The sequence below is a fragment of the Periophthalmus magnuspinnatus genome, chromosome 3 (assembly GCF_009829125.3).
Source record: "Periophthalmus magnuspinnatus isolate fPerMag1 chromosome 3, fPerMag1.2.pri, whole genome shotgun sequence".
NCBI classification, from domain to species: domain Eukaryota; kingdom Metazoa; phylum Chordata; class Actinopteri; order Gobiiformes; family Gobiidae; genus Periophthalmus; species Periophthalmus magnuspinnatus.
Genome location: NC_047128.1, coordinates 20,302,599 through 20,327,491, shown reverse-complemented (window position 1 = coordinate 20,327,491; position 24,893 = coordinate 20,302,599). Strand labels below are relative to the sequence as shown.

General features: G+C 38.7%; 2 protein-coding genes across 6 annotated transcripts in view; both read right to left on the bottom strand.

The window, feature by feature from the left end:
• The window catches only part of abhd17c (abhydrolase domain containing 17C, depalmitoylase), a 143,731-nt gene extending 137,595 nt beyond the window's left edge, over positions 1-6,136 (bottom strand). The window contains exons 1-2 of one of the 2 annotated variants that reach the window (XM_033991481.2): positions 5,293-6,136; positions 680-859 (exon numbers count right to left, since the gene is read on the bottom strand). In XM_033991481.2, the coding sequence (XP_033847372.1) occupies positions 680-859; positions 5,293-5,777 (665 nt within the window). In that variant the 5' untranslated portion in view covers positions 5,778-6,136. The remainder of the gene's footprint in view (positions 1-679; positions 860-5,292) is intronic. The other variant, XM_055232587.1, reaches the window with a different exon arrangement.
• A 4,744-nt stretch (positions 6,137-10,880) lies between these two features.
• The window catches only part of arnt2 (aryl-hydrocarbon receptor nuclear translocator 2), a 52,919-nt gene continuing 38,906 nt past the window's right edge, over positions 10,881-24,893 (bottom strand). For all 4 annotated transcript variants that reach the window (XM_033988573.2, XM_055232586.1, XM_033988558.2 and 1 more), the window contains 7 exons: positions 21,880-21,955; positions 17,476-17,599; positions 16,101-16,197; positions 14,933-15,071; positions 14,204-14,354; positions 13,600-13,745; positions 10,881-12,348 (listed from right to left, as the gene is read on the bottom strand). In XM_033988573.2, the coding sequence (XP_033844464.1) occupies positions 12,250-12,348; positions 13,600-13,745; positions 14,204-14,354; positions 14,933-15,071; positions 16,101-16,197; positions 17,476-17,599; positions 21,880-21,955 (832 nt within the window). In that variant the 3' untranslated portion in view covers positions 10,881-12,249. The remainder of the gene's footprint in view (positions 12,349-13,599; positions 13,746-14,203; positions 14,355-14,932; positions 15,072-16,100; positions 16,198-17,475; positions 17,600-21,879; positions 21,956-24,893) is intronic.

The following is a 24,893-nucleotide window of genomic DNA, read 5'->3' as shown; positions in this document are numbered from 1 at the left end:
AAACTACTATCTAGTAAACTCGATACTTATTTGAGCAGATATTGATACTAAAAAAGTCACAAAACAGAAATGAACCTTTCCTGAATAGCTGGTCAAAAGAGTAAATTTAGTCTTTTTTTGTATAATATATATATATATATATATATATATATTCATCAAAGTAGCCACGCTTTGTTTTGTCGACAGAGCCAAAGCGTCATGGTTTTGACTTCACAGGCGTACCTTGTAATTTAATTAGACAGAAAAGCAATGGTAATAGCATCTTACAAACACCTGCCCATTGAATAGTGGTGGAAGAAGTACTCAATTTTGTTACTTAAGTATCGCATGAAGTAAAAGTATTTGCTCAAACTATGGATGTGTTAAAAATAAACCCCTCAGTCTTTTCAGCAGGAAAATACAGATACCTCCTCTCAAATGTAATGAAGTAAAAGTATCCATGTAAAAATGTACTCAAGTACAGTACAGATACCTAAAATTTATACTTAAGTACACTACTTTACTATCTACACTGCCATTGAACAACTTTGGAAAACAGAGCTGAAACATCAGTCTGAGTGGGACTCAACCTGCATTTGGTCCAATGTGTCATCCAAAAATCCAATTTTGACTTATTTCATTTAAAGGCACATGCCCATCAGAGAGAGGTGGAGTGAGTTAGGTGATATGGCAGTTGTACCTGGGGAAGGCGTCGAAGCAGTAGGTCTTGCGTGTATCTGGGAAGGCCACCCTGAGTCCGGACATAAGTGGGGAGTGCAAGATCACGGCTGCACACTCATACCGCGCAGCCAGGTCCACAGTGGGTACGGTGCCAATGCTCTGACCATACAGGATGATGTTCTCTGGGGCCACACCGTACCTAAAAGGAGCAGATAGTACTAGTTAGCAGCTACTAGGGTTGTTAAGACTATCAAAAACTGATACTAACCAAAACTAGACACTTATTTGAGCAGGTATCAGCACTAAAAAAGTCCCTAGACTATTATACACCTATGGACTACTATGGAACCTACCTCGACGAGATATAAGGCCACATGGTAATATAAAGGAAAGTACTATGATTTAATGTTGAAAATCACATTCTATTGCCCAAATAAAGAGTGTTTTATCTGTCATTATGGTATCAGAACCAGTATTGAGTAGAGTCTTTTCCTTATATTTTAACTGTGAACTGAGTCGCCTCTCCACAGATATGACCTGTAACTTGCCGGTCCATTGAATTAGTCATCTTCATTGCCATACTGTGAAACATTCCAGGCAACAAATTCATGGACACAAGCTGTGACGCCACCAGGCCAAGTTACAGAAAAAGTTACATAGTGCACCTTTATTTTTATTTTTTGAATTGCATTGTATTGCATAAAAAGTGTCTTTAATCCTCACTGTGGTATCGAAATTGGCATTGAATATCAGACCTTATTCCTTATTATCAAAATCAAATTTGACATTTTAGTATTATAACAACTGTAGATGCAACTGTAAGGACTTTTTGGTCAGCAAATTGTCCAGGTGACTAAAAATGAGTCACTTCGCACAAATAAAACAATCACATAGATTTGCGAAACCAGCGCTGTACTATCTTTTCACCTGAGAGAAGGCCACAGACATGTAGTCAATACAGTAAATCATCCAGAGAGATGAATTTAACATAGCTTTGACAGAGCAATCACACCTTTGATACATTCATTTCTGGCCTGTATCATAATGCAATATGGTGTTATTGGGGATGTAGTGGTAGAAATACTTAAAATTGGAGTTAAATTTACTGCCTTTGATCATTTGGGCCAATTTATCAGGAGCCTGAAGGCAAAAATAAATTGGTCTGAGGATCGCATTTATTTTGAGGGTCTACCTTAGTTTGGACATGCCTGGTCTAAACTATAATACATAATATGTTCTTGGCAGAGGTCATTACATTATAATACCTACTGTACATTATAGCTATTAGGCTTGTCATTCCCCAGCTACTAATTGGTAGCTGCTACTTGTTCAAGTGAGTTTTGCTATCAAACTATAAATTTGACACTGGAAAAAAAATGCATTTATAGGATGGGATGGTAAAAATCAGAACTAACTAAAACCACATAGTAATATTAAAGAAATGTCTGCAATTTTGCGTAAAAATTAACTATACTGTATAGACAGGATAGTATTGTAAAACTAGTGGCTGATAGAAACAGGATGGGCATCTGATATAAATATAAAATCATCATGCCACAACTGAATGAAGGGATAAACCCAAAGAGAAGCAGCATTATCAAAAACCCTCTATGCAGTTATTAATATTGTGATGAATTTGCAGAACACTCTTGAACCATGAGTAATTTGTTTTCATTGAAGGCAGTGGTGCTGGGTGGACCGACTGAGATTGCATGTCCTTGTACCCACAGTCCTCATGAGGAGGACAGGCATTTCACACAGTGGGCTATTCTGTGAGGCAGCAGTGTCCAGTGTCCAGTCACGCATAAACTGTCTTCTTATCTCATGCAATAACCACAGTTATCAATGAGTAAAGTCTACCTAAAAGACACAAAGTGCAGCTAAAAACTATTATTCATCAAGATTCAGCACAAGTCTAGAGAGAGTAAATATGCTTATTTAATTTATATTTATAAATGCATATTGGTATAATTATATATATATATATATATATATATATATATATATATATATATATATATATATATATATATATATATATATATATATATATATATATTTTTTTTTTTTTTTTTTTTTTTTTTATTTATTTATTTTTTTTATTTTGGAGTGTTTTTTTTCTTTAATTTTGGTTAAGTTTATCATTTTACCTCCTGGTTGGGAACGGGCAGCAGCTATGACATATGTAGAGGCAATTCCATAATTCCACCATAATGGCCCTGTTTCAAGAAGCAGGTTTAAGTCAAACTCAGATTTTGTTAACCTTGAATAGAGGTAAATTCAGAGCACTTAGTCAATGTAAAAAGATGACAAAATCTTTCAGACGAAATAAATGCAGATGGCCCCTTCTGTTGCCGTTTTATTTTCTAAACATGCAGGTATGTTCCTCCCGTGTTGATGCCATGTTGGTGCTGATTTTCAGGCACAGTTTGAAAAAAAGCGTGTCTTAAATTAAAACTCAAAAAACCTCTATGTACCGTCTTTCTGTCTAAATGTCTCATGTTAGAACATGAAAACCTGCGGCTTATATATGTACAAAATGCATTTTCTTTTCAAATTTAGCTGGCGCCTGTTTTCAGGAAAGTTCAAGTCCAAAATTTATGATAATTGATGTTTTATGTGACTTTTTAAAAACTGTAAACCGTGGTTTAATAATTATCGTGATAATATCGTTAATAACGATTATTTGAGTCTAAATTTTAATATTGTCCCATCCCTACCTAAAAGCTGAGTCAGTCACCATGGTAACTGTGACCCTAACCTGGTCCCTCTAACCCAGAGTTTAACCAGAGTCTGCTCCTAAAGGAGAGCTCTGATTGGTCAGTCACAAATGGACCAGGTGCACTTATTTAGTCTTAACAAGAGTTTAATAGTTTGACGTTGACTTGTATTCATTTATACTTTACACTTATTTTACTCAAATGACTTACATGCTTGATTGTTCATCCCTTTCTGCACTAAAATGTGTTGGGACGTACAAATTCATTAGATTCATGGAGCATAATTTATTTCAATTTAATTCATGTACAGAATTATATTTAGATGTAGGGTACTTTTAAAAACTCATTGAGCTACACAGCTCTCAACATCTTAGATTAGCAAAAAATGGTTTTTTTTGCTAATCTAAAGATGCTCATTTTATTCAAAATCTGAAATCAAATATTAGAATTGTCATTTTAAACATTTTAATAACAGTTTAATGTTTTTATCCAAGTAGGCTACAGCATAATGATGTAGGCCTTTTGAGTATATATTATTTGAATCTTCATACTCCAATAGGATAAACTGATTAAACAATGTGGTCCTCCATATTTCTTTTATATTAAACCTGACTGATCCACAGTCACATGCCTTCTTGTCCCTCTAGTTTACAGTTGCCACGGTGAATTCTCTTTTCTAGGATCCACTGATAAAGTTGTGTGTCTTCCGCTGTCCTCAACCTCTGCTCCAAACCTGTTTAGTGAAACGGAAAACTCCGAGTTGTCTCAGGGAAGATTAACCCTAAATTAACCCTTAAAACTAGAGTTAACTGAAGTTCCTTTGTGAAACAGGGTCAAAATTAACAAAGGCCAAAATTAAATTACACAATAGGCTAAGATTAGACTAATAAAAATACATAACGCCTAAATATTTATCACATGCACTATCTCATCAACCTAAGTAATAATTATAAGCTTTTTATTCAATCAATTATGATCTTCTTGCCCATGAAATTAATCATACTATGAATGTACTTTCTTGTTGTAGGCAAGTCTGCCTCTCAGGTTACAAGAGTCCTGCCCATAAAACGTATATCCCAAACACATTCAAATTCTGTAGATTCTTAATGATTTTTTCCAAAAGCAAATTAAAAATGGATTAAGCCCAAATGCCTTGAGGGAGGAGTTAATGGCTGCTCCAGGGCAGAACAGGAGCAGCCGGGTTTCATCTGCAAAAACAAACTCATCTGTGACATTCAGACTTGTCAATACAGCGCTCACCTGTGGCAAGGACAAGAAAGTCTATAATGAGATCCTGAAGTAATGACACTGCTTCACCAATGTTCAATATCTCACCATCTCACAAACTCACTCAGAAGGCCAATGTGGTTGTGGGCACTGGTCAGTAATCTGGCTATACTGGCCTTCAGGACTTAATACTAAAAGATTGTAAAGCTGATTGTGAAATCACTATGAAACTTCCTGGTTAAATAAAATTATTTTGGTTTGATGGTTTTAGAGCTTGTGAAGGAGTAGATCTTTCTTATTGAACTTCCGAGAGAAGCTCTGTCTCAGCAGTTTCCCAGTGGGCCTATCCATCCCCCTCTCTCCAGTAATTGTCCAGCCTTGGTGAGCTAATATGCAGACTTATATAGGCTGATACAGCAGTATTAGCTCACAGGGTTAGCACAGTTTCCAACTGTGCATTGCCTGCAGTAAACTTTTATGTGATTTCCAGGATATTACGCGCATATGAGGGAATTTAGGGGATGACTCAAGCAACAGGTCTAAGCTGAGGTCCACAGAGAGTAGGATAGTGCATTTTAACTGTAAAAGTCTCGTGATAATGTCCGGGCTAAAGTCGTGTAGTTGCAGAGACGGTGTAAGCGCTAATTTGTCGTGCAAAAGCGGGCGCACGGAGCACAGTACTCACTTGTTCCGAAGCACCTGCCAGGCGGCCTCGATGTCCGCGTACAGGTTCTTCTCGGACGGCCTGCCGCTGCTCGCTCCGTAGCCCGCATAGTCGTAAGAAAACACGTTGCAGTTTATCCTGGAGCCTAGTCCAATGTAAAAGCTGCACATCTGGCCCAGGTCCACGGCATTCCCATGAGAAAAGAGCAGTGTGTAGCGGCTGTTGGGCGCGCAGCGCACGAACATGCAGCAGACGCGGTTCCCCCGGGTGCTTCTGGTACTTAGCACCTCCACAGCATCCAGCTCCCGCTGGGAGTACTGCCAATCCGCCCGTTCTGTCAGATGTAGGTTGGTGGCCCCGTTAGCATCCGTGTGCAAGGAGTAAGTGGGCTCCGGCGGGAGGAAGGCCAGCTTAGCGGCGATGCGGCTGGGACAGGGCGGGCAGCAGAAGAGCCAGCACAGCTCGCCCAGGGAGAAGCCGTTCATCCTGGGACCCTGCTCGGGCATCTGGCCTCGGTGTAGTGTTAAATAAGTCCGGGTAAACGCAGGCTGGTAGTAGCGGTGCTATTTGTCAGACGAGAGCATGCTGGAGCAGAAAGTAGCAGAGTAAAGCAGTAGTATCTTTGAGGGTGACAGGTGCACAATGCTAACAGCTAATAACTAAACTTGGAGCCTGCTGCACACTTTGCTCAAATAATGTCTTCACATCCACCGCATAAAATCCTGTGGGCACGGATCGACCTCCAACTCATGTTTTCTTTGTTTGAAAACGCAATTTTGAGAGAAAAAACGCCGTCCTACTATTTGTTGTAGGCTATCCGCAAACACAAAGCTGAGCTTCCGTGTATCGACTTGGCTTGTGTCGCACAGTGATGACGTTGGCATATTTACTGGTTAAAAAAAATAACAAAAAAATAAATAATTAAATCATAATAATTCTGTTTTTTCGTGTATTAAAATAATTATTTTTATTTGCATCCATTTATTAATTTAATATCTTAAATAACCTATTTTAGATCTTTTATCAGCGTGATTTTTGTTAAAGATACCCCATTAACTGTATGATTCAGGTATAGGCTTATACCCTCTGTAGTTTTGAGATCATGGTAAATTGGGACATTGTTCAAGAAGAGGTAAAAGGGTGTAAGCTATAAGCCAAATTCTGCCCAAAATCCAGACTGGGAGACCATGTGGCTATAATTGAATGAATAAGTTCTTTGACCTGATCCAGTTGAGACCCTGCAGGACCCCAGGGCAGCGGCCTCCTGTCTGGTCAGGTGTCAGCTATGTCAGCAGGTGTAATCGCAGCCCATTAGCAGAGAGCAGCTGTGTGACAGCGCAGACAGGAGTGGGGATAATAGCACCATTACAGTTTATATCAGATTATCAACTCTGCATGGGCTGTCAGAACTGTTCTCTCTGGAGAGTGCACACTTGTTGGACTCAACAGGAGGTGTGTCCCACACTAAATTAAACTTGTATTTAAATTTTTTCAATAATCATTAATCAAGCATCCAGTGCAAGATGTACAAGAGAACATTCAAACCGACACTCCTACAGTCAAAGTCACTCCAGACTATGGCATTAGAGAACAGTTAGGCTTATAATACTGTATAATATTGCAACTTCAAACACATACTCAATTGAGGTAAACCACATCTGGCTGATGGAAAAGTGACTACCAACATTCTTTCGTACACCTACACATTCACACAAGCAAAGCAAAGCATCTTGCCCATAGATACAATTAACTATTCTAAAACCAAGCCAATCACCTAGAACAGGACCATACACTATAGGAGCAAGTGCAGGTTAGAATCTGTCTAATATGAGTATAAAGTAACAAGTTCATATTTGCTGGGTTGCGATTTAAGCGTCATGAAGGATTTGGGGAGGCACATTTCAGATAAACCTGTCAGTTTAGAGACACACAGGCTGCAAACACCGGCTCTGCACCACCAACCAACCCCAACCCCAACCCCACCACCAACCCCATCCCCAGACCGAGCATGCAGCAGCAGCTTATGCAAATCCACATATCTCTCCTCACACACTCCACAAAGCAGTGACAGGCCTGCTGCGAAGCGTGCGTTTAAGCCCACTTCAAATCAAACTGTTTTTCCCAATATGAGCCACAATGAACCGGCTCCCTGCACTTCCTGATGATGACATAACCACACAGGGAGGATCCAGGCCTGTCACAATATCCTTTTGAAGGATCTATTGTTCCATAAAAATCTCACAATGTATATGAATTGTGATATTGATATTTATATATTTATAATACGTTACTGATATAATTATATGACTCAATATAGCTCATATGTTAGTGTACTACAAAAAACCTACAGCAAATGTCCAACTAGAGCAAAAATAAATAAAATACACAATAAATAGTGACCCCTCATTTATTGATTGATAAGCCTATATAGTAATTATATTGGCCTATAGAAGGGAAGGGTCCAGTGGAGATCAGAAGAAGTGATACCATACACACATCAGCTCCGTTGGCTTCTTCTCAGTATCAGATTCATCCAGCCTCCATTGCATGCTTTGTACAGGCTTTAAAGAACTAAGCTGCTCTCTCTCTCTCTCTCTCTCTCTCTCTCTCTCTCTCTACCTATCTACCTCTCTGTTTCTATTTCTTGCCCCTCTTTGTCTTTCACTCTCTTTCTTGCTCTCTGTCTCTCTCCATTCTCTCACTGTGTCTCCCTCCCCTTCACTCACTCTATTCTCTCTCTCACTCACTCTCACACTCTATTCTCCCATCTCTCTCTCTCTTTCTCTCGTGCATATAGAATTTGCAGTTGAAGTGCTGAGCAAAGGCTTATCCTCACTCTGCTTATCTCCCCTCTCTTACTCCTCTTCACTCTCTCATCTCTCTTCCACACCAGCTTGTACAACACCCATCCTCCTCTATACCTTTTCACCTCTTGCACCTGTTCTCCTGATAATCTATACATTTGTTTTTTCATCTGTTTTTAGTTCATCTGTTCATCTGTTTTTAGTTTAGCACATCAGAAAGAAGGAGCTTGAATGAGCAGCGAAACGTCTTACTCCTTCAACTTTTTTGCCAAGTTGACAGATTTAACTTTGTTTTTTACTTTCAGCAAGTTAGGCTTTTATAGTTTTGTTTTTTTAAATTACTTTTTTATTTGATGGTACTAAACACACTTAAAGATGCACTATGCGACTTTACAGGAGGGTCCTCCAGGATCTGATTTAACTCTTTTGGTGCCCAAGGCAAGATTTCAGATGGTGCTCCCCTGTCACCACCCGCCGTAAAACATCCTCTTGTATTTTGTATTTTTTGCCATGACTTTTATAGCTATTAGTTCATAAAATATGCCAGGTTGAAGGCAGGGGGACTAGGGGTTCACCTGCAGAAAATTTGGAAGAAAAATAGATAAGAAAATAGTAATTTCACTTTCTTCTTTTATGTATTTTTTAATTCTTACAAGAAAACAATTGTTAAGAATATTACAAGAACAATTTTATTTCAACATAATTTGTTTATTTTATCTTTTATGGCTGCAATTTGGTACCCTCTCCACCAGATGCTGCCTGGGAAGCTGCTTGTCTAAATGGAGATTATTACTTTACCTGTGATGGTCCCTATGTGGCATTAAATATATTTATCTTTGTGGGGACAAGCAGGGGATGCCGCTATGCCATGTTAAAAGTCAGTTCTGTGGAAAGAATACAGGTTTTTCTCTGCAATTACAATCACCAGTAATTGAATAAATCTAAAATATACGTTTAATGCCATGGAAAATTTCACACAAAGCAATAATCTTTATGTTGACAAGGAGGTGGCAAATCCCCCAGAAAGGTTACATAGCGAAATGCTCAACAGCACAACAACCGAGAAAGACGGGGTCTGATCTTTGTCATTTCCACCTATCAGGTTCCTTTAAACGTTGAGCCTTTGATGCAAACTTTTCTATAGATAGTGATGTTTTTAAGCTGTCCACATGCCTTTTTGTGCCCTGCCCAAGTGATAAATCAAGGGTTGGTTGCATCTTTATGCAATGTACAGACTGGTACGGGACATTCCATGTTTTAAAGAGATATCATGATCTTATATGATGGATGCATTTAGTCAACTTTTAATTTATCTCTTTCACCCCAGTACATAGTCTAGCTCTTAAGAGCAGTTAAATCATTGTAATGGTTTCCTGGTTTGAGGGGAGGAGTACATCTTGAGTGGTAGTATTATTGTTTATTTACAATCTAACTGTTGGATGAGAACGTTGGCTTTTTCTGAGTTAGTATTAAGTATGTCAGCTGTGTTCTGTCTACATCTAATCAGAAAGTGTTTTATCCTCAGAGAATCAGGAAGTACACGGTTACCATCTCCGCTCTGGTCTCTGAGAATTGTGAAAAGCGCTTATAAACTCATTGCAGTGAATAATTAGGATGCTCAGAATACATGAGGTAAGTGAGGAGTAACTTTGTACCACTGCAAACTGTTTAAAATTAATTAGTTCCGGTATTTTGTTTTTTAAACTCGTTTTGTCACTTTTCTTAAAAGCAAAAATTCTTATGCAACAATCAGACTGAAAATAATACATAAATTTACACCAACAATTATGTCAAATAAATTACTAGTCCCACTAATGGCTGTACATGATGACATATATTCTGAAGTATTTTTAGTCTTTTTTTGTGTGTGTTCTCTCGTTGTGGGCACCAGCTGGCCCCTACATGAAACACTAAACCTCCTGACAGCGAGGAGAGAATGTGGGGCCATGTTCCCAGTGACACTGTTCATCATGGTGCCAATGAGCCAGAGAAGGACAGCTGCGGGCGTCAGGGATCCTAACCACTGTGCTATCTACATCCAAGGCAGGGGCTGAAGCAGAGGTAGGTAGGATGGCCAGACATTTTGATTAAAGGCTCTGATTTTTTTTTTTTTTTTTTGTGGCCCAATGTTTTTCAGCACTTTTCTTATGCATTTCAATGCATTCTAATTATTCACCACAATGAATTTATAAGCACTTTTCACAACTCTCAGAAATAAGTGTGGAATTTTGATGAAATTGCCATGACAGAAAAGCTAAAGCACACTTTCTGATTATTGGACAATAAAATGCATTCTAATTAGATGCAGAAAGCATACACCTGACATATTTTGACTGCTGCTTATACAACCTGTTCTGGGGCAAGGCAAGCTTTGCTCAAATAGCCTACATGGGAGTAAATTGGGTACAAATGTTATTGCTTTGCCTGAAATCCCACAATATAACTAATAGATTATCTGTATGTTCAACATAGATTCAAACTTAAAGACCATGTATGCACTTTTTTGTGGTTAAATATAGCGCATATATATATATATATATATATATATATATATATATATATATATATATATATATATATATATATATATATATATATATACACACACACACACACACACACACACACACACACACATATATACACGTATATACAATCTTTTTTTCTTGCACATAATCAGGTTTTGGCTAGAAACAGCTCAAAGATAACAATTATGTTATGTTACTGATAGTTCCTGTGTGACCCCCTCCTCCAGTGATAGTGGTGTATGTGTGTGAGAGATTGACACTGAAGATGACAATGGCAACGTGTAACAAAGAAGTGTTTATTGCCACGAGCACAGTCTGTTACACAAAAGAACGGCCACATTGGAGCACTTTATACAGGGCTGAGTGTACACAGACAGACTAACTAATGCCAGAGTTACATATGTACCACACTGCACACAATATTATTAGATCTACACAAAACATGGACTTTGTGAAAGAACAACAGTTACATAAAAATCACTTTATTTACAAAAACATTGAGCGGAGGTTTTAGCAAAAGCCTGTGTCCAAGCCATCCCACCAACAGTGCGCACCTGTCCACGGCCCCCCACTGCAGCAGGTGAGCAGGGGCATCTTGAGGAACACTCTAGACCGCAAAGAACCACAGGAGGGTTCCTCTTTCTTTGATTGTGGTCTGCTTTAATAACGTTATGAAAATGACTACATAGAGTGTATTTTACACTAAGACTGAGAGAGGTAGTCTGGCTAACCTCTTTGAATTCTGTACAGTGAAAGTTTATCTGGTATTGCTCCCTAGAGCCATTTTTCTGAACCAGACCACAGACCAGAACGAGACCAAGAACCAAACTTATTAGGGAGTTTAGCACAAGTGTCAGGAGCAGAGATCCTGGGTCACCCTAGGCCTGATTAGGATTTCCCCTGCTTGTGTTTGCACACAAGAGCTGTCACAGTAGAACATGGTAAGCTGCTTCGATATTTAGACTTTCTGAGACTAATATGGAGAGTCCTGCTGGCTTTAAAATTACCATCTTGATTGTATGGTACAAATAAATATTTAAGGTATAAGTCTATTTATATGTAACCACCTCACAGGATGGTTCCTGGTCTGATTGGAAAGTAACTGCCTCAGGGCAGGAGTCCTCAATTTGCAGTCTCAGTCCTCAGTTCCTCCTATATGACAAAGCATGTCAAAATAGGTACAGGTACTAGTGACAGGAAAAGGTTCCTACAGTATGGAACCTATATTCCTGGGTGGTTGCAGTGACTGTTTCCATGATGGTTCTGACAGGGACTCCACTTCCATGCTTGGTCCATGGATGAGTGCACATGGAGCACTGTGAGCAGTCACAGAGCACACGGTGATGAGCAGATGAAGGAATGATCGGAGAGCATTGCTTTGGAATGCTTCAGAAATCATCACACAATTAACCGTCCACAATGTACGTAATAGGATGCTGTACAAAACACTGTTTCAAACTGGGGAAGGTCTGTGCTGAATGAATTCATGGGACCTTTTGTAGAAAGCCACAGTGTTGTTCTGCTGCAGGTTCCTGGAGAGCACAGGCCATGGACACAGAGGAGGTGGAGCTTCAGTGCACTGAGGAGTGGATGAGGTATGTGCTGCTCATGACACTGAGGTGACCAGTCCACAGGAAGGGGCGGGGCTACTCAGAAAAGGGAGGGAACATGCCCAGGTCTGCGAAGTCCTCTATGTTGTAGTTGGCTGTGCCCTGAGTGGGGTCTCCTGCCATTGGCAACATGTCCTGTGGAGGAGCACATCATCAGCGCAGAACTCTCCAGTTGTGAGAGCTTGAAGATAAAAAGTATATAAGACCTGTACTGTCATGTGAAGGGGTCGTGTGTTAGTTACCTAGAAGACCTCCGTCTGGGGGTGGAGTGTTACACGGAATACTTCACTCTGACTGGGGGTGGAGTGTGTACGTTACCTGGAAAACCTCGCTCTGGCTGGGGATGGAGTGCATATGTTACCTGGAAGACCTCACTCTGGGGGTGGAGTGTGTATGTTACCTGGAAGACCTCACTCTGGCTGGTGGTGGAGTGTGTGTATGTTACCTGGAAGTATGGCTGGGCACCAAAACTCAGTTCCAGATAGGAACTGATCTAAAAGGTTCAATAAGTACCTAAAAAACTGACATTCATTTGGTGCCAACTTTCGGTTCCTTGGCTTTATATGCCCGTGTCAATGAGCCAATGCATACACCGTAGAAGATGAAAAAACAGTATGGCCAGAGTTGCAACTTGTATCCACTACAGTGTCTCAGTGTCAAAGTGTTTTGCGTAAATTCAGTCACAGTCTAAAAAGCTGAAGCCAAACAGATAATAGGAGCCAAAATGCTCCTTTTCCTTGGCCCTGGTAAAAGCATAATTCACAAATAAATGTGTTGTAGTGAATATATCCATTGTGGAGCGTGCGTGCGCAAAGCAAATGCAGCCAAATCAGTCAGTGTAAAGTTTGCTATAATCCTAATTTGTCTGCTTAGTAACTGCGTAATAAGAGTGAAGTTATTTATCATCATTCAAGGATTGAAAAGTATTTTTCCTAATAATATTGGCCATTAATTTACATTAAAAAATACAGGCACTGAAAAACGAACCGTTCAGGAACCGGTATCAAAAAGCAAGTATCATTTAGGTACTGGTATAGAAAAAAACCCAAACAGTACTCAGCCCTACCTGGAAGACATCACTCTGGGGGTGGAGTGTGTATGATACCTGGAAGACATCACTCTGGGGGTGGAGTGTGTATGTTACCTGGAAGACCTCACTCTGGGGGTGGAGTGTATATGATACCTGGAAGACCTCACTCTGGGGGTGGAGTGTGTATGATACCTGGAAGACCTCGCTCTGGCTGGGGGTGGAGTGTGTATGATACCTGGAAGACCTCACTCTGGGGGTGGAGTGTGTATGATACCAGGAAGACCTCGCTCTGGCTGGGGGTGGAGTGTGTATGATACCTGGAAGACCTCACTCTGGGGGTGGAGTGTGTATGTTACCTGGAAGACCTCGCTCTGGCTGGGGGTGGAGTGCGTATGCGTTTCTCCCGTCTGCTGGGTGTGGTGCTGGTTCTGCCATTGGGACCACACTTCACTGGGACGTCCCTGGAACTGTGCGCTGCTCTGGCTGCCCTCTCCGGACACATCTAAACACAGAGTAACTCAGACCCTTAATCCAGTGTTACAGGTTAGAATGTTCTCTTTTGAGGTGAAAAGGAGACTGAGGTTTTAGCTTCCCTCTGTCCTTGAGTACATCTAACCACCATCCAACTAATGCTATATAAGAAGGTAGTTTGTGATATAATGATATACCACTGTCCCTGTAGAGGATTTGACTCATCGTGCATGTTTGAGGTTGATGGGTGAGGGAGGGGGAACTGACCCAAATAAGAGGAAAAACGTGCAAACTGTATAGAAAACCCTTGCTGTGCTGTAAGGTGAGTGTGCTAGCCACTCTGCCAGTGTGTCATCTAAAAGAAAGAATGGGAATCCAGGATTTGGGGCTCTGCAGCATTAAGACATTTTAAATAGACTAAAACAATAACAGTTAAAGAATGAGATCCGTCTCTACGATATATACATAATAATAAATGGTGTGATTTACCAAAGGCGGTGGGGCGATTGGTTAGCCCGGAGTAGGCGTTGCCGCTTGGGGAGGACGTGGCAGGTGACGACAGGGGACTATAGGAGGCAGGGTCTGTCTGATAACTGTGCCCGGAGCTGATCCCAAATGGGCTGGACTGGGCTTTAGTGGACTGTTGAGGACAAGATACACACATAAATGAGTAACTTTTGTGCAAACAGCATGAAATACATTTTTTGTATTTTAATATGGCAAAGAGAAGTCTTCCTTAAGCTGCACATCACACATGGTCATTATTTAAATGTAAAAAAAATCTATTGAAAGTAAATGAAATGACAGTAAAATTACGATAATAGAAAAGAGCTATCACAACAAAATCAGTGTGCATGCCGCTAAGGAAACTATTGCAACTATTGCACAAGTTTGTCAAGTTGTACAGTTTTATATCATGCTTTTATAAATGTATGGAGAATTGTAGGAGCAGGGGTGACATAGGCTTGTGGGGTGAGCACTGGATATAATCATACAGCTAACTGTAAGAAACATACATGCGTGACATAAATAAACTTCTTCAGACATTGACTGTTTTTGATGAGGGAACAACATGGTAGAAAGCTAAAAAAATATTTTAATGTTGGTCATCAAACATGGCTAACTATGAATATTAAAGACAATTTTGACAATGCACTTGACCACATCTAACCACTATCAAAGTCTAGATAGAACACATAACAGTGACAGTGTTCTGACCTGTCCAGAGAAAGGGGGGCGGGTCCCGGACCAGCCCACCTGTCCAGGATTCAGCTGTCGGGAGATCTGGGCCAGATTCTGATTGGTCGATCCTGATGGCTGGATGTCATTCACACCTGGGACGTGGATCACTGAGGAACTGCGAGAAAGTACACAGGCATTTCATATTAGAAGTACAATCTTCAAACTGTTATTGCTTTTAGATGCCCTTGCAACCTCCCTATTGTTGATTTGTTGAGATGGAGAAGGTAAAATGTCTGTTGTCATTTGGGTTATTCTGACAATATTTTAAATAGAATAGAAGAATTATGATGAATATCACAATATCATACAGTTGGGTAAATTTATTGCATTAGTAAGATATGCACTATACTTATACTTATCCTTAAAAAATAAAATAAAATAAAAAAAAAAAAAAAAAAATATATATATATATATATATATATATATATATATATATATATATATATGTACGACACACATACACTTATATACATATACATTTTTGCTATGTATTTGAGCAAAATCTGTTTTACCTCAGTACATATATATTGTATATGCATGTCTTCAGGCAAAAATACGGCTGCTGTGTGCTTTCTACATGTAATTATAAAGCATTTTATTGTCTAATAATCAGGAAGTGCATGTAAGCATGCTAGTTGTTGTTAGCCTTACCACCACAGTAAAATTCTGGCTTCTTAAAGTTGTGCTTAGAAAATCAGCGGTGAATAATGAGTGAGTACATATAAGTGAGGAACAACTTTGGACCACTGCACACAGTTTAAAATTAACTACTTCTGTTTTTCACGCATTTAAGAAGTAAATAATATAATAATATATTTTAATGTATACTAATAATAATACATTAAATGTCATATATGTATTTGTGGGGTGTATGTGTGTATATGTATATATATATATATATATATATATATATATATATATATATATATATATATATATATATATATATATATATATATATATATATATATAAAATACACAAAAAACAAACAAAACAAATAATTATAAAACATAAAACATTAACAGGCGTGTGTACAAGAGTTTGTTATCAGATTATTAAACGATTGTGTGAAGTTTCCAGTTTTGCTTGAGCTTGAAATGTATTATTAAATGTTCCTGTATTCCGTATATTAAGGGCAGATACCTAAAGCTCTTCCCTGAGTGTCCCTGTGTGAAGGAGCTCTGCGAGTACAGCTGTCCTCCTGCTGTGGATGAGGGAACCAGCATCTTCTTGTCTCCGGCTGGACACAAGAGACAACAGTGAGACAGTGAGACACACAGACACACACACACACACTAAATCATTGTCCACTTAAAAGGCCTGTACTTGATTTCAAGCCATGAGTCATGAACATGTTTTAATTTGAACCTTTAGCCCCACCCACCTTTCTGCCACTGTGATATTGCACCATGATACAGAAACAACTGTCTGGGATAGTGTCATGCAGCTGTTTCCATATAGTGCTCCAATCTCTGACTAATATTTGGTTTTAAAGCTTCCCAGAACAATGTACTTGATTAGATGAAAAATGTGATACTGTCAGTGGCTTCTGTATCAGGCAAGGCAAAACAAGTTTAATTGGATAGCATAATTCATACACAAAGTAATTCTAAGTGATTTACAGAATAAGAAAAACATTTAAATCACAACACAAACAAATCAATACATAAATAATCATTGTTAGCAATCATTATTAGATAAAGAAAATGCAATGTAAAATTAATAGATTATATTTGGCAATCTCAATATTGTTCTTCTTTAGCAGCGTTTACCACAGAATGCATGGTGTAAATTATTAATTAACTTGACAAGAATACACTGAAATCAGATACAGGCCCTTTTTTAAGGACTGCCTACAAAGAAAGGGTCAGATTTCATACAAATATTCTGTATGCTGCAGTATATAGCACCCTCAGTTTGTCTTGCTTCTTTTAAGGCAAAGAAATGTACTACACATCTGTTACGAACATCTTTCCTTTTCTATAAAAGGAAAGAAGTCCAGTCAATCCAAAACAAACCACCTGCATATGTGTCAGAACATGAATTAAAGCTGTATTATGCCACCTTTCTGCTGGAGGGTATGCCATCTGTGTCCATGGAGATGTTATTGCTTCGCACTATGACAAACTTGCTGTCACTATATCCATGCAGACACGTGACCCCACCAGGCTAAGTGACAGGTCAGATCTATAGACAGGTCAGATCTATGGACAGGTGACCCCACTGACAGAAAATGATTGTTTTTCGAGGAATTTTGCAGGAGGCAGACCCCCCACTAGAAAAATGTACCTTTAAACAGGGCAAACGTTTAATATTATGTCAATGTTCAATTTAATGTGTGCTTTTTATTTTCTAGAATATGATGACCTGATGATTTCTATTATTGACTAAACCCAAGAACTCACTATCTTACAACAAAAATCCATTAATTCTAGCTACCTCCTATCTGTATTAAATATTAGTCTACAGAATGTTGTAATGTCATGTGTGTGTGTGAATTCATAAGTATGAGACCTACAGTTGGAGATAGCGGAGTACATCTCGGCAAAACGTGGGTCCCGGTCCTGAGGAAACAGCCCCTCAGACTTGTCCATGGTCTTTCCGGCCTCATGGACCCCACTGCTGACACTGGCCACTGGAACCTGAGGGCCCCAAAACACATACACTACCAGTCAACAATTTGGACACACTTTCATTTTATACTTCTTTCTTTTTATTTCTATTCATATTCTTACTTAAGGCTTCAAAACTTACTTAAGGCTTCAAAGCTATCAATGTATATGAGATGAAGTAAACAAAAATGCATTCAAAAAAGTTGCCACCAAAAGAAAGGTCACACACTCTTCATATTTTGTTGGACCACCTTTAGCTTTGATTACGACACACATTCACTGTGGCATTGTTTCGATTTCGCTTCTGCAATGTCACAAGATTTATTCCATCCAGCGCTGCAATACTTTTTCACCAAGCTCTTGCATTGATGATGGTAGAGTCTGACGCTGCACAAAGCCTTTTCCAGCACATCCCAAAGAAAATGATGTCTCATGCTCCCTGAACCGCTCTTTCACAATTTGAGCCCTATGAATCCTGGCATTGTCATCTTGGAATATGTTCGTGCCATCAGGGAAGAAAAAATCCATTGATGGAATAACCTGGTTTTTCAGTATATTCAGGTAGTCAGCTGACCTCATTCTTTGAGCACAGACTGTTGCTGAACCTAGACCTGACTCGTACCTAAAGGCTTATTTGCTTAGTTAAATCCAGGTGGCGACTTTTTTTTTGGCCGGGTAGTGTGTAAAAAAAAAAAAAAAGATGTATAAGATATATATATATATGTGTGTGTGTATATATATCTTCCTTCATATATTTTGGGCTTGAGTACAGTGGCTTGAGGATCGATTCCAGCTTGGAGCAAATTCTGTCATTGTGTACTTAGGCATTCGCTGTATGAATGTGGTGTGTGCGTGGATGATTGGTGGCTGATTGGCATCTGAATGAGAGCATGTGTCCAACCTTTTGAATGGTGGTACACACACACACACACACCCCTACATGCATACATACAAGTGTTAGGTAATGGCAGGACAAACACATCTGTCTCAATGCCGGCACACACGTTCATCAGGCCGGTAATGCCGCTTGGAACCATGACAGAGGCAGACAATGAAAAGCAGATGGAGCCAGCACGCCACCCTCCCACAGTGGAAACAGGGGCATAGCTGACTGCCTCTCATCTGGCCCTGTTGTTTGGGATGTTTTCAATAATATTTTTGTCGACTAATGTAGTTCGTCAGAGATTTCGCCGATGGAATGTTTTGGTGGACAAGAAGTAAATAAAATGGTAATAACATAATCAATGAGGACTATTGTCAACAGTGACTAAACAGGACTGGGAATAGCCAAAAGTACTGTAAACATAATTTCAGTGACGCAGTGTATCAAATCGTGAAAAGTTCCTAGCTTTCACAAACCCTTTGGGAAATGGGAAAATGGTCATTGATCAGATTTCTACTAGTGATGGGCTGTTAGTTATCAGTGCAATTGGAGGGTTTTCCCAGATATCATAATGGTTCGATATTGAAAAATTTTGACTATTGAGTGAAAATGGCAATAGAGGAGTAATTAAGCTAAAATAAGGCTGTATGTTTATACAGTCACACGATAATGCCGCAGATAAATACATTTAGTTATTCTTTTTACAAACGCAAAAAGCAAAAATTTAACACATGGCATATTTAGATTATCATGTTACCTTTTATTGTTTTGAAAAAGCTCAGTTCAGGCACGTTTTTGATGAGGGAACATTATATCACGGTAGAAAGCTCAAAAAGGTCTATTTTGTGTAACATGTCCTCTTTAACATAAATGAGTAGTCCTTGTAGTGTATTATAACAGCTTAATATCGGTATTAGCAAATATTGATTATTGGCCACAACAGCAAGACACACATACTTTCATATACCAGTGTACACAGACACTGAGGGTGAGGCAGGGTAAGTGTCTTGCTCAAGGACACAAGTACAGCATTCATCTGCCGGAGCTGAAATTGCACCGCCAACCTTCTTTAGATCAGTGGATCAGGTGACTCTACCAACTGAGCTACAACACTAGTATTCCCATGTTTTCATTTTTAAGTTTTTGTGCTCAGCATTTGTCTCTTTATTTTTAGTTGGTGATCTCGTAAATAAGTATTAGCTAGATGCAGACAATGTGAAGCAGTCTGATTTTGTCACAAAGCGCTGCTTGACAATATGCTATATGGGAGACAGGTAGGGATGAGACAATAAATAATATCCCTTATCATGGTAAAAAGGGTTGACAATAATCATTTGTGGGATATTTTATATAATCGTGATGAATACCAACAAAGATAATTGCCATTATATCAACTGAATGTGCAGAAAAAAAAACACTTATGGGGTCTGGGGGCCCAGGGTCTTAGGGGCCCAGAATTGGACCCTCTTCCTATTAATTTGTATTACAGGCGGGCCATGTGAAACTTATTATCTCAGGCCTCCAAATTTCAGTTGACAGCCCTGCTTATACATAATTCTATGTTAAAGTTATAATTATTCATATCCATAACATAAAAATCGTCAGTCGCAATTATTCTGGCCATGATACTCATCATACAAAATTTCAATATTGTCCCACGCCTAGAGACAGGGCTGTCAAAAGTCTCCAACTAATACTAATTGATATTAAAACTACTCAAAGTAGATACTCATTTGAAGAAGTATCAATACTAAAAAGTCACATGAACAGGACAGAAATTAACCTTTCCTGAAAAGCTTAAGAATGATCTTGAGCTGTATCAAGTATAAGATAGTATAAGACTGGTACACACCCATGGACCACTATTGAACCTACTTGGATGACTGAGGGATTACACAAATATAAGGCCACATGGTAATATAAAAGAAAGTACTATGATTTAATGTCGAAAATGCCACTCGATTGTCTAAATTAATGTGTGTTTTTTTTTTACGTAGTGGTATCGGAATTGGTATTTAATATCAAGTATTGAAATAGAGTTTGCAATTTTTGTATCATGAGAACACTACTAAAATAATAATTATTTGAAAAAAAGAAAAGACAAGACAAGATTAATATTGGTTGTTTGGTGGTGCACAGGTGGACACACTGGCACAATAAAGGCTAAATCAATCAGTGCACGCACACGGTTTATGAGTCCTCAAGGCTTTACAGTGTCTGGCTACTGGTCTGAAAAAAAAAAAAAACCTGTTTGTCTACACAAGGCACTTTGAAATGAATAATGAGCCCCCGTGATGCTGTAAACAGTCTATTATTGTTAGCATTTCTAGAGGAGTATTGTCATGTTATGACGGTCATGCTAGCAGTGTGGCGTGAGCTGTATATTTGTGATGGGAACATGGATCTTTCAACTGGTGTATGGTCAGTCATCAGCCCATCTGTGCCTCACAAACAGCTCGGACTCAGGAGAAGGCTGCTGATCGTCCGTGCTTGGTTTACATGTTACATTTCTCACATATTTGTCTAATCAGAGCCTCAGTATCTTAAGATTATGGCATCAGTGAGACAGGCTTTGATTATATTAAAACAATGTGGAATTCTTATAAAAAAAAAGTCTTATTCCACAAACTAATAGCCTTTGAAATAAAAGCAAGAAGAATTTGTATTGAATAACATATTCATTTATTTGGATGTTTAAAAGTACTCTTAGTCACGCATGGGTAATTCACCCCTTACACAATAATGCAATCTGCTTCTTAAAGTGAGGTATTTTCAGTGGTGCTTCTGCATGTTGTGTTTATGATTACATTATTTTGATTAGATGCAAATAAACAGTGGTGGAAAGAGTAGGAAAAATGTGTACTCAAGTAAAAGCATTTACGTAGCTAATAACGCACTCAATTACAACTACAGGTACAACTGACAAAACTGTACTTAACTAAAAAGCACACAAATACTGAATGAAAAATACTCAGAGTATTAGTTACTTGAGTACTTACTTTAGTTACTCAAGTCACTTAATCAATCAAAAAGTGTAAAACTGAATTTAATTGTTTTAAACCCCAATCCACCTATTCTCTGGCAGATCAGAGCAAAGTGCTGCAGTGCATGTCATGTGCAGTTATAGAAAGAAGCAGAGACAGCTGTGCACTGGGACTTGTTCAGTACTCAGTAAATATCTTCTATGCTTTAAAATGTAACAAATTACAATTGCATGGCTATAATTACCTACAGGTTTCAATCTACTTGAAAAAGTACAATTACCTCAAAAACCTACACAATTACAGTAACAGAAATATTTGTAATTAGCTACTTTCCACCCCTGCAAATAAACACATCATATTAGTATATAGTGTGAAGGGTTTGACAACTACTGCCTGTTGGTGTTTGAAAGCTTAGATTCCCTGTTTGCAGTGAGTGTTCATACCTGGGACAGGTCGTAGGCACTGAGCCCATCTCTCTGGTGCACCTCCAGCTCAGCCTGCTGCTGCTGCTGGAGCTGCCTGCAACACAACAAAACAAAACCAGTCAAATAAATACAAGCATTTCACTGTCATTTGTATTTGGACTCAAATAATCTAATAAATAACCACCACTGCCATTCTAGTCTACAGCCTTGTAACTTCCCGCATTGATTACTGTAACTCTCTTCTCTTTGGTCTCCCCAATAAATCCCTCCAGAAACTGCAGTTCCTTCAGAACTCTGCAGCCCGGGTCATAACACGGACCCCCACTATCCACCACATCATCCCCGTCCTACAACAACTCCACTGGCTCCCCATAAAACAGAGAATTAACTTCAAAATACTAATAACCACCTTCAAGGCAATACACAACCTAGCCCCTTCATACATATCTGACCTCCTCCACATTGCTGCTCCTGCTCGCACTCTCTCCTCCTTTCTCCCGCTCACTGTACCCTCTGCCCAACTTGTGACCATGGGGAACAGGGCTTGCAGCTGCTCTGCCCTCTAGCTCTGGAACTCTCTCCCTCCTGATCTCCGCACCTTAGACTCTCTTCCACTCTTCAAATCCAGACTCAGAACACACCTGTTCAGACTGTCCTACCTCTTGTAACCAATCACACATCTTTTATCAATCAGTTTTTTGTCATGTTTTATTGTATTTATATGTTTTTATCTAATTTTTATCTTGTTCAGTGTCCTTGGGTGTTTTGAAAGGCGCTTATAAATAAAATGCATTATTATTAAGGGGAGACACTACAGGCAAACCTTATTTTTGTTTTTATTTTTTAATTTTTTTTGTACGTACAAGCCAATCTTCACCAAAAGAGGTTTTAATATTTAATTTAATCAAATTACAGTAATAAATTTTGACACTGTAATTTTAAAGGCTCTTTTCTCAAAATGCATTTTTCTCCCATTGGGACATAAGGACGAGCCTTTAAAACAGCACCGACATACACCAAACTTTATGTCTTTAACAAGGTTTTGATGAATCATATAGAAGGATATTTTGGTATCTAATTCCAAGCCTGATTAAACTACAAAAAAAAAAAAAAAAAAAAGTCCAAATTTGAATTTCTAGGTCAATTTTCAGTAAGATTTCACTTTCTCAAATACTAAATAAAATATCCAGAATTATTATTATTATTATTTTTAATCTAATGCGATAACAAAATTAAGCAAGAAATTCAAACTTGGCTCTATGCATGATTCTGTTTTAAATGTCCCAAATATGGTAAATTTGGGTTATTTTTGCACATAAAATGCCCTATTTTTATTAGGAAAACATGACATGATTAAAAACAAAAACAACAAAACAAGCAACATTTTACAACATTTATGTAAGTAAACTACAGAAGATATCTGTAGTTTTTATTTATTTATTTTATTATTTTTTATTGATATCTCAAAATACTTTTTTTTTTTCACCTGCAGCGTTTTCCCTGCAGGGATGTCTGTTTTTATAAAATCTTTATAGGAATAAAAAAAAAAAAAAAAAAAAAAAACAGCTCCAGGATAAGGACATGATAAAACATGTTGCAATGCCTGGACTCTCCACATTACAATGGGGTTTCGCAGACAGAATAAGTAAATTAATATAACACCATATGCAGCAGGAATCGTACTGACCATATTGACCGTTACATGCAGCAGTGTGACTCCAGATTAGATGTGTGAAACTATATATTTAAACACATTTCCTGTCAAGCGCTAGTGACATCTATAAAATTGTGACATTCTTTTAGAAAAAAATGACTACAATCTTTGCCCCACTGCTCCACACAGCACATGTCAGACCCAGCAGACCCCGCTCTGGTCTCTGGTGCTCAGTGTGAGAGCTCACCTTGAAACTAAAAGGCTACACGGGCTTTCACTGCACTGTCTATTAGCACTAACAACACTTATGGACATGTGGACACGCACCACTCCACCGACGTAATGACTAAAATCTGAAACTGATTAAAAAAAAAAAAACATTGTATAAACTTTAAGATATCTTCCTGAGATAATATTGTACAAAATACAAAAATTACATTAGAGAACTCCAAATGTGTTCAGTGCATGTCTGTGTCTGATAGAAACAACATTAGCGGCTAAAACAAGTGCACTTTCTGTTCTTGATGCTTCTCAGGGACTAAAGCCTGTCTGCTCTACACATGAGGAGCTGCACTCTGGACACAATAATCCAATCATCACACACTTACACATAACCACTCCAATGTATTTGTAATGCATCACAATACCATTTAAAGATACACTATGGAACTTTTATAGTAGAGGGTCTATCACCTGCCTTTTTTCATAGAGATGTTATAACCTTGCCTAGCATGTTCCATAGTATGACATTAAACTTATCCATACCCATGGGGACACTGCCTAGCCAAGTTACAAAGTGGGTCTGTGGCAAACTGAGTGCACTCAGTTTTTTAGCAATGCGAGAAAAAATGCAACACACAACAGTGACACAAGTTTAACAACTCCCATAAGAAAAGTTACAGAGTGCATCTTTAGCTAATGTTAAAGACATTTTATTAAAATGTACAAACTTGTAAAAGTTAAGTATAAAAAAACCCTGCCTACTATTTAATACAGTGGATTATTTTCTAAATTAAGTACAGTAGCCAAAACAAAAAATAGAAGGTCCCTCGCTTGAAGCTCTTGAATCTGCTATATCAGTTATTGGCGAGACGAGCTCCATGGTAACACTGAGGGGAAGGGCCTGAGACTTTGAGAGCGTCTGCTAGAGTTTGTTGTTGATGTTAGCCAAAGGAAAGCAAACTGCTCTGAACAGGTTAGCACTATGTGTCTCCCCCTGGGCATGACTCTCTCTCTCTCCTCCCTCAAGCAGATGCGTTCAGCAGAGCAGTCCAGCTGCCACGTCTAAACTAGTCCTGCCACAATAATAAATTTAAAGTACGAAACATTGTTGAAGAACATTTTTTAAAATGTAATTTATGCCACTGACCCAATAACC